At 47.9% G+C, this 20,019-nt stretch overlaps 1 protein-coding gene across 1 annotated transcript in view; it reads left to right on the top strand.

The window, feature by feature from the left end:
- LOC144677033 (vasoactive intestinal polypeptide receptor 2-like) overlaps nucleotides 1-20,019 on the top strand; it is a 215,023-nt gene that overhangs the window by 189,064 nt on the left and 5,940 nt on the right. The window contains exons 10-12 of the mRNA XM_078537306.1: nucleotides 13,218-13,309; nucleotides 15,211-15,340; nucleotides 15,436-15,477. Of these exons, the coding sequence (XP_078393432.1) occupies nucleotides 13,218-13,309; nucleotides 15,211-15,340; nucleotides 15,436-15,477 (264 nt within the window). The remainder of the gene's footprint in view (nucleotides 1-13,217; nucleotides 13,310-15,210; nucleotides 15,341-15,435; nucleotides 15,478-20,019) is intronic.

Here is a 20,019-nt window from a genome sequence, read left to right as displayed (position 1 = left end):
CCCTCATGGAACCTCATCCCGCCCGTGGATGAGCTTTCATGATTTTTCCCCCTCCTGGGCTCCTGGGCTGCCCGCCAGCATTAAGGCTGGACGAGCAGGTCCATCAATCGTGTTAATTGGTTTTTTAATGGCTTTAATAGGCCGTTGACAGATCGGCAGGCGGGCGCACAGCCAAATTGGCTACGCGCCCACTGAACTGAAAGTCTAAATGACGCGGGGTGACGTCGGGACGCACGCCCGATGTATCCCCACATCATTTTACACACCGGCAAGCGGGCCCCTCCCCCGCTCACCGACTGGAAAAACCTGCCCATAAAGATATACTTCATTTGAAATACACTAAAAAAAGTTGTCCTTTGTCTAAATCATGGGGTGAAAACCACTTTTAATGTTATCCACCTGCCATTAACCTCTTGAGACTTTGTATGTACCTTCTGTCCTTGATCAATCAGGCCTTACTTCATCCCCTCCTTATCTCACTCTGGGCTGTTCTCCAGTTTAGTTTTAAAGTTCCTTCCCAGCTCATCCCTGGGTTAACTTCAGGGGCTCATTATTCATATTGGCCTGTTAATGTGCTCTTCACAATGGCTATCCAGTCTGATTGGTTTTAATTCCTTATCAGACTATTGAACTAACAAGTTGCTTACTAAGGTAACTTCTATTCCACTTGGTTATGTTAATTAACTTATGTATTTCAGCAAGCTTCTTAAATAGGCAGGGTTGAGTGAAAAGCCCAGCACAGTTTTATATTACAGCTGTTTGTTCTAAGTATCTATCTAGTTGCTCGCTCACTATTGCAGGGGCCTCGCCTGGCCATGGGCCCCTTTCAGGCTAGCTACAGCTGTCATCACATAAGAATAATCATTCCGCTGGTTTGTTTCTAGAGAAACAAAATGTTGAGCTGTGTCCAGTAAAATGAAACTTATAGTACTAATGTATTCTTTTACATATCTCATGCTTACTGTTAAATATATGTTCATTCTAAGTATATTTCTAATTTATATCACTTCCACGACCCTTTCAGGCAGTGCATTCCAGTTCTAATAATTTGTTGTGTAAAATGTTTTTCCTCATCTCCCCCTCTGGTTCTGTTGCCAATTATCTACAACCTGTGTCCCACTGAACCTCATTTTAATGCAAAAAAAGAACGGAAATGGTGCAATCCCAACCCTTGCCTTTATGATACACTCCTCAAGTGCAGGGAGAAGCCTCAAAACAGTTTATCACAAACTGAAACAGTGGACACCACACACGGGGAAAGGGAAGAGGATGAGAGAATGGGTACAAAGACACAGTTGGAGAGGATGACGTTGAGACAACTTGAGAAAGCAGAGGCACAGGTGGCCGAGGGGAAGGAACGAACGAGAGAGAGTCGGAAAGCAGGAGTTTTATGACTGAACGAGCAACTGCTGATGTGGAAATCTGAGAGAAAGAGGAAGGAGGAGAAGTCCAGTATTAGAGAGTGGAGGCTAAGTTCAGGATTTTAAGTGGAGACAAGATCGCTAAGAGTAAAGTGGGTGAGGTCATTGAGGGAACTGAAGGTAAAGCCAAGAGTCTGATGCAGCGTCAAGGGGGCTAATGGAGTTTAGGGCATTGATGGGGGTATGGTAGTGAGAGTCTGGAGTTTGGGGACAGAATTGTCGATGAGTTGAAGTTTGTGGAGGGGCGCATTCCTTTTTACATTTAGAGTTATACAGCATTTCAAACCAATTTTCCATTAATTATGCTAATTATATCTAATTTGTATGTGCAATCTATCAGGGAAGATAAATGGGCCTTGGAGAGGATAACACACAGATTTACCAGGGCCATAAAGGACTTCAAGGGTTAACTTATGAGAATGAATTATATAAAATAGTGTGTATTGCCTTGAGTATAAAAGATTGGGTGATTTAAACAAGGTCTTTAAAATGGTAAAGAGATAGGATAGGGTAGATCAAGAAATTATTTCCTCTGTTGGGAGTTCATAACCAGAGGGCAGAATCTTCAATTAGATCTAGGCCTTTGGGGGTTAAAATCAAGAAGCATCTTTTCACACAAAGTGTGGTGAAAATCTGGAACTTGCTCTCCTAAAAAACTGTAACGTTGGGTCAATTGAAATTTTCACGGCTGAGATTGATAGATTTTTGTTGGGTAGCTGTGTCAGGGAAATTGGGGCCAAGACAGGGAATAGAGTAAAAGTGCAGATCGATCTTATAGTTGTTGGTTGTACAGAACTTGAGTGCTGCTGAAAAAAGAGATGCTATCAAAGCTTTACATCTTGCATCAACTTGTAAGTCACAAAAGCGTTTGCTGGACTTATGTAAGAGTTACAAGCTGCCAGGAGATGTATATGACTGAACTTGTTCATACAGCTCACTGTGTCTGTGTATGTATGGGCTGCCCAAGACACACAAAAGCGATGTCCCATTAACCTCTATCTTATCCATGGCCAGTTCTGCACAACATGAGTTGACCAAAATAAAAGCAAAAAGCTACTGCGGATGCTGGAAATCCAAAACAAAAACAGAATTACCTGGAAAAACTCAGCAGGTCTGGCAGCATCGGCGGAGAAGAAGGGTCATGAGGACTCGAAACGTCAACTCTTTTCTTCTCCGCCGATGCTGCCAGACCTGCTGAGTTTTTCCAGGTAATTCTGTTTTTGTTTTTATGAGTTGGCCAAATGACTACAACCAATTCTGAGCAAGTTTCCCAGATACTCTGTGAAGGATTCCTTCACCTTTGTGAAGACTATACAGGACTTGCATATCAATAGCAACGCTGTGTCTATTTGCTCATTCGACATTGCTAGACTATTCGCCAATGTACCGCTCAAGGAAGGCATAGACATTTGCACTGCATCGCTGTATCATGGTGATCTAGACACTATCACCAATATCTGAATGTACTTACTGAGCTTATGAATTCAGCAACTCATGCAGTTGAGTTCAGTTTTAACAACACCGTATGTATGCCCAGTTAGATGATGTTGCCATGGGATCCCCACTAGGCCTGGCTGTCACAAACACCTTCGTTGGTTTCCACAAGAAATGCACTTTTGATGGAATGACACCTAGGGCAGAATTTTTCTCTCCTCGTGCGGGCACGCACCTGATCCAAACGAGAGTACAATATTGCGCGATGATGTCAGGCGAGCATCCCGAAGTCATTGTGTACTCTCGCAATATTTCGCTCAGCGGGCACACGCGAAAGGCGGCAGCGCGCCCACCGACAATTAACAGACCCATTAGGACCCTTAATCAATTCATTAAATCAGGTTTTTTGCTGCCTGTCCAGCCGTTTGGTTGGCGGGCAGGTGAAAAGGCCAAGCGGCCTTTGGATTTTTGAGGAAATCTCATCCACGGGCAGGATGAGGTTTCCAGTGTTAATTAAAAATAAAATAAAAATGTTTAAATCTCATTTATAGCGTGTGCCTGCTCATGTGATATAGTCACATGAGGGGACACGTTCACCTTGGGCAGAATTTTCTGGCTGACGTGCGGGTGATGGAGCCCGCACGTCAGCGCTTAAAATGTCACCCGCTGACGTCGCGCGAGCGTCCCGACATCAGCACGCGGCATCGCGATATTTAGGTTGGCGGGCGCGCACAGCATCAGGACGCACGCCCGCCATTAATTAAAGGCCTTGTTAAGGCCTTGAACTTGCCAATCGATGAGGATTTTGAGGTGCCCGTGCAAACTTCAGCTCGGCGCACGGGCCCAACGGGCAGGCGGGTAGGTGATTTCTTATCAAAACTCATGCACTGGTGGCATATGTGGATTCAGAGGGGTTGTTCATGTTTTTCATGAAGTATTTAATGCAGAAAGTGTTTTAAACTTGCCTGTGTGATTGTTAGCAGTTCACATCGATTTCCAAGAGCTTTCTCTGTACTTTGAAGCTTCAGCTCACCAGTCTGCAGACAGTAATCTTTGTCGGGCCTGCAGCTTTCCAGAGGCCTCCATTTAGCCTGGGGGTATGGGTTCTGACATCTCCACTGGAGGCAGCTCCTCTGAGGAGGAAGGGAAGGATAGAATAAGGAGGAGGACAATCAGCCTCCAGGGGAGCCACCTTTGGGAGGCCAGGCGCAGGCACAAGGGGTGCAGGGCCAAGAGGTTGTCCAAGGTGGAAGGGGCCACAGAAGATGCCACTATCCTGCTGCCAGGGTATACAGGCGGCGAAGCAACTACCTCAATATGATTGAAGTGCAGTGCCGAAGGAGGCTCCATCTCTCAAGGGAGACAGTCAACTATATCTGCCAGATGATTGGGCCTGAGATCTCCCCTACCTGTGAGGGTGGACACCCCATGCCAGCGGCTCTGAAGCTCACAGCTGCCCTCAACTTCTATGCCTCTGGCTCCTTCCAGGGCTCGGTGGGTGATCTTTGCAATATCTCCCAATCAGCTGTCCACACTTGTGTCAAGCAGGTTACAGACGCTCTGTTCAGACGGGCATTGACCTTCATCCACTTCCGTTGGGACCAGGCAAGCCAGACACAGCGAGCCAGAGGCTTTTCAGCCATTGCTGGCTTCCCCCGTGTCCAGGGTGCAATAGACTGTACATATGTGGCCATCAAGGCGTCAGCAGGTGAGCCCAGTGCCTTCGTCAACAGGAAGGGTTTCCACTCCATGAACGTGTAGATAGTGTGTGATCACAGGATGCTGATTCTACAAGTCTGTGCAAGGTACCCAGGCAGCTCCCACGATGCCTACATCCTCAGATACTCCCAGGTGCCGGGGCTCATCAGTGCTCTGGCTCGGCTGGAGGGATGGCTGCTGGGTGATCAGGGCTATCCCCTCAGAAGGTGGCTCATGACACCTCGCCGACATCCAAGAACAGAAGCTGAGGAGCGCTGCAATAGGAGCCACGGCTCCACAAGGGCTGTGGTGGAGAGAACCATCGGTCTTCTCAAGATGCGCTTCTGTTGCCTGGACCGCTCAGGGGATGCATTCCAGTAATCCCCAGATCGTGTCTCTGTGATAGTGGCAGTTCCAGAACTGGCACCTCCCCAGTTGTCGCAGCCTCAACGGATGCAACGGTCACTGGCAGAGGGGCGGAGGAGCTGCTGCCCTCATCCGGAGCGCCCTGAGAGGAGCTCGCAGCGACGACAGGCAGCTGCTGCACCGACGTGAGGTCAGATTGGACCTCCCTGCTCACACAGATGCATGGGCACCGAGCGCCGACACTTGGTGCCCAGAACATCTCCCACATTGCCAATGACCACCTGTGGCCATTAGCGCTGTGAGGGCTTGCAGGTCAGAGCGTAACCCAATCAGAAGATTCTCAATCTGATTGAAGCCGCTCTCCATGAGAGTCGCCAATCTCTCAATGGAGGAAGCCTGAAGCTCTGTCCTGAGGTTCATGCCATCACTGACACTCTGCCTGGATTCCTCCACCACAGGCACCAACTGCAGCACACCCTCATGCAACCCTGCCAGATGCTCCCGCACACCCTGCTGCTTGTCCTGCAGCTGCTGCATGGCTGACACCTCCAGAGGTAAATCATCACTGCCGGACTCAGCATGTGCCTGGTCCCCTGCAGCCCTCTGGCTGCTGGTGCCATCGAGACACTCTGTCCATGCCATCTCCTCCAGCGATTGTGAAGTGCCCTCTCCACTGTGACCCGGGACACTCGCCAATGTTGCATTCCCCACCAAAGTGTTTGTCGCTGCACTGGTGCCTGGCTGGCTGAAATGATGTGCATCAATTTGCAAATGTTGGCCCTCAGGTGTGGAGGGGGGGCTCTGGACGTGTTGGGGGCGGCCATGCGGTGGTGATGCTGAAATTAACAACAAGGACAGTGCATCAGTTAGCATTCAGTCAGTAACACCTTTCATCCCTTTCCCCCCGAGCCTCATAAGTCGCTCACCCTTCAAGTCCCTAAGGAGACGAACATTAGTGGGGTGGAAAAGAGTCAAGAGGAGGCCCAAACATTAGACGCGCATACAGACAGGCTGGTCAGATGGCCTAAGGAATGCCACATGGAATGTTATGTGGCATTGGAGTGGGGAGAGTGCAGAGGTTCCTGACCTGGATGCATGCTGGCCTGGAGAGTTGGAGTGATGAGGAAACGTTGCAAACACTTGCGACATTTGCCGTGGAGCACAGGAGATTGACAGGTCACATTATTGACCTTCATATCGTTATGAGGGGCATCGAACGAGTGGACAGAAGGCAACATTTCCCCTTGGAGCAGGGATGAGTAACGTGGTGGCATTTATTTAAGTTGAGTGCCATGAGGTTGACAGGTGAGGTGCTGAGAACCTTTTAGACAGAGTAATGTGGGACGCACTGGCTGAAAGGGTGGTGGAGGAACAAACCCTCCTAAGATGCAATAAGTCTTTGGATGTGCAGCAGTGATGCCATGGCATGTTAGGCCATGGGGATAGTGGTCACAAATGGGATAAGGTGACTTTGGAAGGTGCTGGAGACGCACATCCTCAAGAGGCCGAGGGACCTTTGTGTATGACCCACACGTCTGACTGTATCAGTCTGTGAATGAGCAGTGTTGCTGCATTAATGATTGCAGCAACCATCAGTGCTTTGGATAGTGGGGAAACAGAGTGGATGGGACTGAGGACCTCAAATACCTGGCCACTGGACCCCAGCCTCACCGACACCTGCCAACCTGGCCACCTGCCTCCCCCCCCCCAGCTTCATCGCCTGCCCCTCATAGGTGGTGAGGCGCTGGAGCATGGCATGCCCACCACCAGTCCTCTGGCGCTCCCTGAGATTGTGCTCAGTTTTTGCCTGCAGAACAGAGAAAAGGATTTATTGGGGCTGATCGCTCATGTACTCTGTACACGCACACCGCACCCCAACCACAGTGGCCCACCTGAGGCCTCCAGTGGCTCCTGTCCACGCTACTGGTGATCAGTCCCCAGAAGATAGTACGGCTGCTCCCAACCCCCTCCCCCAACGGCCACCTTGGACACATTCCATCACTTTGAATAACACATGGGTCTTAGCGCCCATAGCAAGGATGCGCAACTAGGTGCGACGCCGAGGCCAGCAGATGGCTCTTGGCCACGACACCTTGAGGCTCCCCTTCCACCATCTCATCACCATCAATAAGACATGTGTTGGAGTTCTGAGTATGTGTTTAGCTGCCTCCCCTGCAGGTTGCCCCCAGACTACTCTAATGCGACAAACACCAACATATGCTGCAGGGAGAACACATCTTCTCCTCAACCACTAACGCTGATGTAAGCATGGTCACTGTCTGTTTGCCCACCCAGCGTGTGCCAAATGCCCAATGCAGTAACGACACTAAGACGTGAGGGGTGGGGCCTCAAAGGCTAAGGCTACCTGCTGGGTAAAATGGCCAAGGCTGACATGGTACTCACCCTTCCAGAGCGCAACAGATCATTGAAACGCTTGTGGCACTGGGTTCCTGTGCGCCGCACAGCATCATGGGCGCTTACTGACTCCCCCACCTCCTCCCACACCTGCCTGGTCAAGTGGGGGGGCACTCCTCCTCCCATCCTCTGGATACAAAATATCCTGATGGCTGGACGCCTCTTCGAGGAGGACAGCAAGGCAGGCATCTAAGAAGCAAGGGGCACAGTGGCTCCCCACTGGCCTCTCCTGCAGCCTGCCCCCCCTCCTCCTGTTCCTGCTCCTGTGCTCTGAGAGCAGCCTCTCTGTCTCACTCTGTGAGTGGCCATGGTGCATTGCCTCAACGAGGCTGCCTGGCCACTCTTTATACAGACTGCCGGTTCCCCATTGGAATCGGCGGTCTGAACAGGCCCACCTCCGCGACGATTTTCCCGTTCTACACGGGAGTCGCTAACCCACTGGGCGGACCTTAATTGGCTCGCCGGCGCAAAATGGCGGCACGGCGCGGCCCATTTCAGTGGCAGTGATCGGCTGCCCGCCCGCCGCCGAGTCGGTTGGGCCCACCCACCCATCAAGGGCAAAATTCTGCCGCTTATTTTTTAAATCTTTATTGGTACAGTTATAAATCTTCAGCTCCCTGAAGCAGGTCTGTGCCTTCAGAGAGCTTACAGTGCAAACCCCCACCCATGTGCAAACTTCTGCGCTCGCCCTCCTCACACCCCCACCCTGGCAGTGCTCAGCATTGCAGCTATTCACGCTGACTGGCCAATTAACCACCAGCCAGCGTGAAAATCGTGTTTGGGGCCCGATCGCTAGAGGTGGTCGGTTTTGTGATCGCTCCTGAGCCCGCACCCTGCGCCCACCCGACAAGGGCAAACTTCAGCCCCTAACCTCCTACCACTTGCATATTTCCAATATGTGGATGATACATTTGCTGTTTTTGAATCTACAGCTGCACGTAAGATCTTCCTTACACACCTTAATGGGCTCCATCCTGCGCTCAAATTCACCTTTGAAGTGGAGCAGTCAAATCCCTTTCCTCAATGTTCTAGTTGAGAAATCTGCCAGTGGGTTCTCTACTACTGTCTACCGCAAGCCTACCTTCACCAGCCAATACATGCATTGGGATTCCTAGGGCAGAATCTTAGGGTCGGTGAGTGGAGGTGGGCCCCGCTCGCTGATGCGTGAAATGACACGCGGTGATGTCGGGCGTGCGTCCCAACAGCACCGCACATCATTCTGACCCTCAGTTCGGCGGACGTGCAGCCGACTCCACTGCGCACCCACCGAACTGTCAAAGGCCTATTGAGGCCTTTTAAAAACTAATTAAAGTTATTAGCTGAGCTACCCGTCCAACTTTAAGGTTGGCGGGCAGACAAAGGGCCCAGGCGGCCTTCGCATTTATCATGAAACCTCATCCACGGGCGGGATGAGGTTTCATGAAGGGTTTATAAATTAAATAACTTTTTAAATTAAAATTCATTGACATGTCCCAGCTCATGTGACACTGTCACATGAGGGGACATGTCTTAAAATTTTTTTTCTTTATTAAAATTTTTAAAAATCAAACTAATCGCCCTGAGGCAGCTCTGTACCTCAGGGAGATTTCTGCGCTCTTTCGCGTGCATGCGCGAAAGACCACAGGCCCCGATTCAGCCTATTCCCCCCGCCCGCACAGGGAGCACTCACCGCTTCTGGGTGCGCGTCACGCTGGGTGGGCCTTAATTGGCCTACCCACCCAAAATGGCGGCGATCGGCTGCGCGCCCACCCATGCTCACTCCCACCCAACCCCCCACGACGGGGAGAAAACTCTTCCCCTATAGTTCCATGCACTATGAGATTGGTTTTATCGGTAACCTGGTAAATAGGGCGCGAGCCATCTGCTCACCGTGCAATCTTGATGCTGAAATAGGCGCATCAAGACATCTTGCAGGATGTTGGCTACCCTGATCAGATCATTTCACACTGTCTATCACGCAAACTCATGATTGGGCCAAATACCACCACTTTCTGTCCTGAAGAGTACCCATTCTACCTCAGATTACCCTGTAAGGGTAAAGTGTCTCAAAATGTTGAGCAACGGGTGAAGCTAGCTATTTTACACTGTCACTGTGCAGTAGCAACAGGAGTGGTATTCTCCACTAACAGGATGCTGCCATCAAGACTAAAAGATGTTCTGCCTATCACACAAATGAGAAATGTGGAATATGAATTTCAGTGCCAGTTAATTCCAGGTGTATAGGGCATATGTCCTAATGATTGGCTGGTTGTATTCTCAGCTGTTTGCAACAGGCAAAGTACTGACTGTATCCAACCAGCCCACTCTTGCAAAACTCTAAACATAGACCAGAATCTTCCAGCTCCCCCACCACGCAGGTTCTCCTGTGGCAGGGCTGGCAATCCATTGAAATCTCCGTTCACATCAGCAGGACCGGAAGATCCCGCCGGAATAAGGGATTGGAAAATTCTGGCCGTAGTGTTCAACATTAGAAGTGATTCCACGATTGGACTGCTAAACAATCCTGATTGTGCTAAGATTTACACTGAAAACCCATTTAAGAGTATCAGTCAGGCTCACAGTGTGGCTCATTTACATATGCTAGAAGCTACATATATTCACACATAGGGCCCTTTCCTTTGCAGACAGAAGGAATATTGCACCTTTTTCAACTAAACAGAAGCTTAGGGAACAGTCATTCCCTGGTTCATTCCCCAGGGCAATGCCTTGGCCAATCAAGTCAACCTGCCTGGTTTGAATTTGAACAAAGCTAGGCAGTTAACTGTTCCATGCTGCATTCTCCATGGCAAAGTCTCCCTAATCAGAGTCCATTTGCCAACCAAACAGCACTCTCTTCTCACGCAGTATAAATTGTTGTTCCCCCATTACATTTGGTGATTTCCTGTGAGCTGTGCTGATGAGTGCAAGACGGAAAGCTTCGATAGCATATCTCTTTTTTTTCGACCAGATCAGTCTTGATCGAATAGAATGGCACAAGGCATTCCTGGGAACTGAAAGGCCTACTCCTCTTATTAGTAAAGGAGCATTGATAAATTGATAATTCTATTACAATATGACCTTTCTCTCTCTCTCTCTCTCTTTCTATTTATGTGTGCAATGTATTGAGGGGTTATAGCCCCACCATCAACAGTGGCTTTAGGAACTGACAAGACCATTCCAATGCTCTGCTGATCAGCCTTCTACTTTGCGCTCTCCATAAATTTGAGCTCATCCTAAAGTCTTCTACCTTGATCCTAACTCATTTACCACCTCCCCTGTGCTCACTGACCTACTCTGGATCATGACCTTGTAATGCCATAATTTTAAAATTCTCAACCATATATTCAAATCCCTCCTTAACCTGGCCCTTCTCTTTCTATGTAATCTCCCCCAGCTCTACTACCCTCACAGATTTCTGTGGCACCTCCAATTCTGAAATAAAACCAGAAAATGCGGACTGTACACAGCAAGCCTGCCAGTGTCTGTGGAAAGGGAAACTGAGTTCATGTTTCAGGCCAATGACCTCGCATCAGGGCCCAATTCTGACCTCTTGTGATTCTGACATTCATTACTCCACCATTGGTGGCTCATCCTTCAGCTTTTAAATTTTGGAATTCCCTCCCTAAACCTCTTTACCTCTCTCTCCTCCTTCAAGTACATTGTTCCGTTGTTTAAAAAAGGCTCCAAAAGTAAACCAGGTAATTACAGGCCAGTGAGCCTGACGTCAGTAGTAGGTAAATTATTGGAACGTGTTCTGAGAGATCGGATATACAATTATCTGGACAGCCAAGGGCTGATTAAGGATAGTCAGCATGGCTTTGTGCGTGGTGAGTCGTGTTTAACGAACCTTGTAGAGATTTTCGAGGAAGTTAACAAGAAAGTAGATGAAGGAAAGGCTGTGGATGTTGTCTACATGGACTTTAGTAAGGCCTTTGACAAGGTCCCACATGGGAGGTTAGTTCAGAAGGTTCAGACACTTGGTATCCATGGAGAGGTTGTAAACTGGATTCGAAATTGGCTGTGTGGGAGAAGACAGAGAGCGGTAGTGGATGATTGCATCTCAGACTGGAGGCCTATGACTAGTGATGTGCCTCAGGGATCTGTGCTGGGACCATTGTTGTTTGTTGTCTATATCAATGATTTGGATGAAAATGTGGTAAATTGAATCAGCAAGTTTGCTGATGACACTAAGATTGGAGGTGTTGTGGACAGCGAGGAAGGCTTTCAAAGCTTGCAGAGGGATCTGGACCAACTGGAAAAATGGGCCAGAAAATGGCAGATGGAATTTAATGCAGAAAAATGTGAGGTGTTGCATTTTGGAAGGACAAACCAAGGTAGGACATATAAAGTAAATGGCAGGGCACTGAGGAGTGCGGAGGAACAAAGGGATCTGGGAGTTCAGATACATAATTCCCTGAAAGTGGCATCACAGGTAGAAAGGGTTGTAAAGAAAGCTTTTGGCATACTGGCCTTCATAAATCAAAGTATTGAGTATAGGAGTTGGGATGTTATGGTGAGGTTGTATAAGACATTGGTGAGGCCAACTTTGGAGTATTGTGTGCAGTTCTGGTCGCCTAACTGCAGGAAGGATATCAGTAAGATTGAAAGGGTGCAGAGAAGATTTATTAGGATGTTGCCGGGTCATAAGGAGTTGAGTTACAGGGAAAGATTAAACAGGTTAGGACTTTATTCCTTGGAGCGTAGAAGGATGAGGGGAGATTTGAAAGAAGTTTACAAAATTATGAGGGGTATAGACAGAGTAAATGCGAGTAGGTTCTTTCCACTTAGATTAGGAGAGATAAACACGAGAGGACATGGCTTTAGGGTGAAAGGGGAAAGGTTTAGGGGGAATATTAGGGGGAACTTCTTCACTCAGAGAGTGATGGGAGTGTGGAACGAGCTGCCATCTGACGTGGTAAATGCGGGCTCACTCTTAAGTTTTAAGAATAAATTGGATAGATACATGGATGGGAGAGGTCTGGAGGGTTATGGGCTGGGTGCAGGTCAATGGGATTAGCGGAATAATATTTCGGCACAGACTAGAAGGGCCGAATGGCCTGTTTTCTGTGCTGCAGTGTTCTATGGTTCTATGGTTCTAAGTTGCTCCTTAGCACCTTTGGCCAAGCCTTTGGTTACCTGACCCAATATCTTCTTATGTTGCTCAGTGTTCAATTAATTTTGTGAAGTGTCTTGATACTTTTATGATATTAGAGGCAATATATAAAGGCAGGTTGTTATTGTTGATGTTGCAAATAACAGAAACATTGATCAGCTGGACCAGGAGTGTGTACATATGGGCCTCGTGACCTGCTAACACAACAATGTTGTAGTACAACACTTTAACACTCTGGTGTAATCATCATTATTTAATGGCTCTTCCATGAACAGAGTGCACATAAATTAATCTCACTATAACATTGTAACGTTGGAGATGATATTCAACTACTGCCCACTTGCTTCACAGTTGAAAATTAGTCAGTCAGTAGAGAAAATGGTGAAGTGGGATGCGAGTGGGTGGTGTGGAACAGTGTGCAGTGGAGGAAGAGGAAGGGGTAGAACCATCAGTCACCCCTTGCCATCCAACGCCCACCAGCTGCAATTATAGGTGGGCCTGTAATTGGACAGACTGTACTTCCACCTAGTTCAGTCAGGAGGCTGTTTAAATATGCCAAAAGGGGTCTTATGTTGCTGTTGGACCCCAACTGCAATTTTTAAGCACAAGTGAACTCATCAAGTGCAATGCCTAAAAGTAGAAAAGTACCAGAGCTTCTTGTTGCATAGTCTGAATATTACTGAACTGTTAAATAACATGTTTTAAAAATACCTTCAGAAATAACAGATAAGGTATCTTTATTTTCTCAAGACTGCATGCAGCTAATGTGCACATTTTCATTTCATTTACAGCTAAACTTTCTCCTGTTTATTAGTATTGTACGAATACTGATACAGAAGCTAAGGTCGCCAGATATTGGAGGCAACGATCACTCACAATACAAGTAAACAATTTGTTTGTTATCTCATACTGTGTGCCTAATAGAAAATATTGGACACACACACAAACACACAAACACACACACAATTTGTACGATCAGGCTTGATTAAGTTATAAACCTTTGGAAAATGCAATAATCTTAAATATCAAAAATCCACCAATTAATGAGACATCAATTCTTTTTATCAATAATTATTAGTCAAAATCAGCTTTCAATGTCATAATGTGTAAAGAAAATGAAAATATTCTAGCAATCTGGCAATGGACTTATCTTGCAGTGCCTCATCCATCAAACTGTAGAGCACAACAGGGTTGTTGAAGTAACTTGGTGCTTTTATTTGCGCTGTTGATTTTTTAACCCATCCCTCACTCTCACTGCAGCAGCTTTTTTTCCATTTCATTCCGTACCCCAACCCCACCAAGCTCCCTTTTTTTTAAACTGAGAAACGCTTCCTCATCTGAATCTATGTCAAGTTGAGTGGTCTGCTTTCTTTCTTTCCACAAGTTCCCATGCCAGTCAGTGCCTCTGTGTAGCACACTGGGGATTCAGAGCAGAGTGTGCTAATGTAACACTATCTGGGTGGATGTACACTCAGTCACCTGAGCGTCACTCGCCCACTGCTCCAGCACTGCAATGGGACTTTAAACAGAAGAGCAGTGCATTAAGGACTGTCCAAGCCGCAAAATTAGGACTTCTGTGAGGCAACGAGATACGCAAATGATAGGCACGGATTTCAGGCTTGATTGTTAACTCTTAAAAACTTTAAACAAAAAGCCTCCTTAATGGGATGCCAGTTGACACATTCATCATGTAATGGCACCCAAGCGTATCAACTCAGCCTGAGTTAACTTTCGGTTAAGGAAACAATTGTATGTTCGGTGCTGGTTCATTTGATTAAGGAAATTTATGGATTCACCATGAAAAACGTATTGATACTGGTTCACAATGAAAGCATTCCAGGTGTTCACATATGTATTAACTGGTCTGACTGTAAATGTAGGATGGTATCCCAGAATCAGGTGCCGGGAGGATTTATGTTCTATGAATCTATGAATCACTGCGATCTCTCCCTGGAAATGCTGCAGTTGAACTGGGGACCAATGTACTTTCTGAGCACCAAACATTGGCATAACATTCAGATGGCATGTTCTTTCCCTGTTACTCCACCTTGCATGCAGTTGGGTTCTTGGCCAACTGAAGACCGTCACTCAAGTGGGGTGGGGAAGGGATGACAAATCCCTTCATTCCAGCGGAAATCATACAGAAGTTAAAATTAAAGTGACCCACTTGCCCTCTTTTCACCTCCCATGGCACCTGCCTGACTCCTGAATTTACCTTAATCATGGTCCTACTACATACATAGGACTCTAATACGATTGTCATGGCCGACTGGGTGGAAGGTAGAAGCTGTCAGGTCAGGAGCAGCGGCCCTCAAAGCGAAGTAAAATAACTTTATTGTGGGAATAGGGGGAGCAAGGGTTCTCCTCCAGACCCCACAGAATATTTTGAGCCTCTGTCGCATGGGGTTCTCACCCTTCTCCATCCCTGAACCCCTATTGAACCATCCCCTCCCTCCCTTCGCCCCCCCCCAGTGACCTACCATATGTTAGCTGAGCAGCCAGCAAGCTGCCCAATATTGAATCGGCATGGAGAGATGGCATTGAGACGGGCAGCCCACCCACTCCATTGAAACAAGGCCCGCTGGTTAAAATGGACCGGCTGTCTAACTGTGCCTGCCACATGCATTATGCCACCTACAAGTTGCTATCCCTGCTGTAATGTTCGATTGTAAACCTGCTGGTTGCCTTTGGTCCTCCAGGTTCTGCACAGATCCTGTTTGCTCTGTAAGGAGCTGGTGGTTTTATAAGTCATGGTGATTGTTTCTGTTCTTCCCAATTAACCAGGAGACTTGCTAAATCCACGCTGCTCCTAATCCCGTTGCTTGGAGTACATTACATTGTGTTTGCCTTTTTTCCGGATAACATTTCCCAAGAATATAAGATGGCGTTTGAATTATGTTTTGGATCTTTTCAGGTAAAAACAATTTCTTACCCCTCCTGGGATTTAATTTCTTGTGTCAACAGAATTTATGGTTCACTGATATATTTTTTGAATTGTTTCTCTTGCAGGGGTTTATTGTTGCAGTCCTGTACTGTTTTTTAAATAGTGAGGTGAGTTAACTTTGCTGATTTCCAAAGTTGCTAATTCATGATTTTGTTTGTAATTAATTCAGGGCAACTATTGCCCGCAGACCAAAAGGCACTGAATCAATAGTCGCATGTTTTCTGAGACGTCAGAAGCTCTGGCATCTGCTTAAGCCTGATATGTACATTGTAAAGATATCAATCTCAGGTCATAATTTATGTTAGAGTCATGCCTGGAATATCATAGACAAGCATTTATCAACTATACCTGTTCTCAGTACAGGTGAACCAGTAAGAATGGTAGTTAATAGCCCCGTTGTACAAATTCTAACTAAAAAGAACATCTTTAACCTATGTACAGTCATTTGAATCTTAATATGTCAGTCCAGTTTCAAATCCATAAATGCACACCAGTATCACATTTGTGACATTGCTTGGAACTTCCCACTCCCACCAGCGGCCAGGCACGCGGTGGGCAGGGGCACTAAATCTGGAGCGCGGGCAAAAACGAGTTTCCCGCCAGCCGGAAATGAGTTTGGAATTTTGTGCTCCCGACTTTCACGGCGGGTTAAAGACTTTCCCACTGATTGATGTGGGGACCAGATTTGCATCTCATGAACGCTTATTAAAAATGCAACTCGCCGGAATTGACATCCTCCCTCCAAATTTAAATGCCCTGCCAAACAGGACGGTCTGTTACATGACCATGTATAAGTGGCGTACACCTGGCGACCTTCACTTCACCAGCGACTTCGAGGTACATTGACTCTGCTTTCACCTACCCTTAACCGCGGTGCTGCCATATCTCGCTGCTCCTCGGACTCGGCGCCAAGGCTGCTGGCCACCAGGCAAGGCCAGAGAGAAGGGGGTGGGGGAGGCAGAGGCATGACTTGCGGTGGGGGATGGGGGGCGTGGTGAGTGGAACACAGGAGGGAAGGGGGGAAGGCAAACACATGACTAGGCGGGGTGCATTGTTAAAGGAACAGAGGCTGGTAGCGTGAGACTGTCCTGGGTCTGAGGCCACACTGTCAGGGACAGATTCCGAAGACAGTCCTAGGACTATACGGCCCATGCTAGAGGGCTCTGCATGGCACACGTGGCTTGATCCCGGTACTGGGAGGGGGAAAGCCTCTCTGGGCAGTGACGGCCATACACAGCATGGTGTGCAGGACATGGTCAGTCAGTTTCAGATTTTGGTCCTGAGGGTTGGAGGCAGGTGGCACAGTCAAGGTCAAGGGAGGAATCTGCACCCTGTAAATTGGGAGTTGGTAAGTCATGGGAGGTGGAGGGGGTATTGGATGGTCTCATTGTGTGTGTGTGGGAGGGGGTCCCTGAAAGTCAGAGTGCGTGTGGCCTTGAGAAGGGTAGGGGTCAGGTCAACAAAAGGTACGAGGACATCAACATCAAATGGTTAGGGAGCAGGACAGGAATATCAACATCTATAATGATTGGCTCCAGGGTAACGGGGGTGGGGGTCAGAGGAAGGGGAATGTGGGACACGATGGGAGATACTTGAGGAGGGGTGGGAGGGCATTTGTTACCCTTGAATGAATACAGAACATTGCATCACATGGAAGAGCCATTAAGTACCTGAGACTTTGAGGGAGAGCAGCAAAATACATTTACAAAGGTGCAAAGTTTATGTGGTGATTGAACACCTATGCCTACGTCTTGCTGTAGCCCTGACATCTGCGGCAGAGATGGAGGCAGCCAGCTGACTGCGACGCCCTGTTGTCTGAGGTGACTTTGGCTGGCATCCTCTGGAGGCCTGAGGTCTGGAGGTCCCCAGCCTGCTAAGGGTCACCTGCTCAGATGCACCCTCCTCCGCCTGACCAGCTGTCATTGATGGAGTCACAGATAGGGGGGACTTGGAGCAACTGGACACCTTCAGAGTTTCCTGGGTGATGCCCCTGGGGTGTCTGGCTGATGCTCCTATGCTCTCTGGGTGCCCAAGGACCCCTCCCTGTCTCCTTGAGGAAAGGGGCACATGGAGGGAGGTCGAGGTGCCTCGTCCCCTTCTTGCCTATCCACTACTCAACGCACACATGGCTAGAGTGATGATGTGCAGGTCTGAAGCAAATCTGGCAGAAACTGTCTCCCTTCCAATGGAGACTTCAATGTGCTTGCATGCCGGAGCCATGTCACCAGACAGAACAGTCTGCTGACGGCCTCTGACAACTCTACCTAATGTTCCCCTGCCTGTCTCCGCATCTCCAACATTTCTCTCAAAGCCAATTCCAGAGGCTCACCACAGGACTCGGACTCAGCAGGAACCTGGTCTCCAGTAGTCCCCCAAGTATCAGAGACCTCGGCTGTCACTGTCTCTATCTGCTGTGGACATGCATCTGTGAGGTGATCAGATTGTGAACTCGAGCCTACTATAGAACTAGGACCCACCAAGGTGTGTATCTGCGCTGGTGGAGGGTGCAGGTGAACACAGTGACAGGCCTTCATCTGATAATCAGACCACCTCATCATCTGAGGTGGTCCAGGGGTTGGGCTGAGGCGCTTGCTGGAAATCTCCCTCTGCCTTTTCTTTCTAGTGGCTGGAATAGAGAAAAGAGATAATTAGTGATTGACTAGTCAGCCACCTGCACTATAGTTCACGCACATTATCCAAGTGTAGCCAATGTGTGGGCCCTCACTGCCTTGTTGGGGTCGGGGGGGTGGCTGATCTCGCCTTCCATGCAGGAACGATCCCCATCCTCTCCAGCCAGCTCTGCAGCCTGTTCCTCGTAAGAAGAGAGTGTCCTCAACTCCAGCATCTCCCCTCTGGTCATCGATTTCTCCCTCTTGTTGTGGGGAATCATGTCCTGCATAAAGACAGATGGATTGACTGTGAGCACCACGGATGAAAGAACAGTTCCGAAGCATGCATCCCTGCTGTGTGTGCTGAGTCCTACCCTGTAAGAGATGAAGATGCCATTTGTGCAGGATCTTACATGAGATGGTGATGTTAAAGTGACTGGCAGACGATCAGTTCTGCTGGCCCATCTGCTGATAGTGTGTGACATCCCTGTGGACTACCTGATGCCCTTATGAGAGTGTGGGTTTGGAGTGAGGGGAACATTCACTGGTGGAGAGGATCAGATCATTCGTTCTCTTCCTGCACTGCAGGGCGTTCCTTTTTTGTTTGCTGACCTTCCTGGTGACCTTCTCTCAGGCCGCCAAGGCCAGGTGGGTGGCCCTCCTGCTCCCATCCCTTAGAAGGAGGTCTTGCCACCTTTCCTGGATGGCCTGGAGGATTATCTCCAAGGAGGCCTCGCTAAATCGTGGAGCTGAGGGTTTACTTCATCTTGGTGCTTCATCTTTGACTCATCAGCACATCTCTCCTACAGTGAGTGATTGTGTGTGGGTGCCATTTAAATATTGTCATGAAAATATATTAATTTTCATAATATTATTGTGATTTATTGTAAGAGTAAGTTAAAAGTGGGGTTTGGATTAGTTTCTCTATGAGTATGTGTATGGGATTTAATTGAATTGGGGACAGCTGGTCTTGGGTCTATGAGTTATCGAAAAGGAAGCTAGGTTTGAAACGCTAAATACGTAAACATGGCTGAAGTTTTAGAATGTGAGGTGTAAGGAAAATTAGCATTTTTAGATAAACCAGAGTAGTTTGAATTTCAAAGAGATGGTAAGATGTTACACCAGCCCGGAGACACTAAGCTAAACAGTGTGTTTATTTTTCCCGAAGGTTACTGATAAAATTAGTACTATAAAGGATTTATATTATGACAAAAGTAAAGTTGCAAAAACATGGGGCAGGATTTTACATTCATCAGGCGGGCACGCGCCCGACCTGATTGGGCATAAAATCACGCATGATGACGTCGGGTGAGCATCCCAATGTCATCGCGTACTCTGGTGATCTTTCAGTCGGTGGGTGTGTACGGGAGTCGGCAGTGAGCTTGCCAACAATTAAGAGGCCTATTAAGGCCCTTAAGCAACTAATTAATTTATATTTTTCGCTGCCCGTTCAACTGTTCAGTTGGCGGGCAGGCGAATAGGCCAGGCAGCCTTTGCATTTTTAACAAAACCTCATCCACGGGCAGAATGAGGTTCCCAACAGTGAATAAAAATCTATTAAATACTTTTCACCATCATTTTAAACATGTCCCTCTTCATCCGACTGAGTCCAGATGTGGGGACATGTTTATATCATCTTTAAATCTTTACTTTCATTTCTCCGATTTTTCAGCTCCCTGAGGCAGCTCTGTGCCCTCAGGGTGCTTTCAGCACATGCTGCCCCGCCCAAGCACAGACTTCCACTCTCGCCCTCTTCCTGCCCCCACCCTGGCAGCACTGAGCGTTTCAGTGCGCATTTCACGCTGGATGGCCGTTAATTAACAGCCAGCCAGCGCGAATTCGCGATCAAGGGCCAATCACGGGTGGGCAGACCTTATCCCGGCCGCTCCCACGCCCTCCCGCCACACCCGCCCGACGAACGGAAAATCCTGCCCATGGGAACAATGGGATTTGCATTAAAAAAGAAGAAATATATATAAATGAGATGAGGCTATGTGTAAGGGAAGAAGACATTCTAAGATCTAACACAAGTGTAAAAAT

The sequence above is a fragment of the Cetorhinus maximus genome, chromosome 3, assembly GCF_964194155.1.
Source record: "Cetorhinus maximus chromosome 3, sCetMax3.hap1.1, whole genome shotgun sequence".
Taxonomy (NCBI): Eukaryota; Metazoa; Chordata; class Chondrichthyes; order Lamniformes; family Cetorhinidae; genus Cetorhinus; species Cetorhinus maximus.
This window is presented reverse-complemented; position numbering and strand designations above follow the sequence as displayed.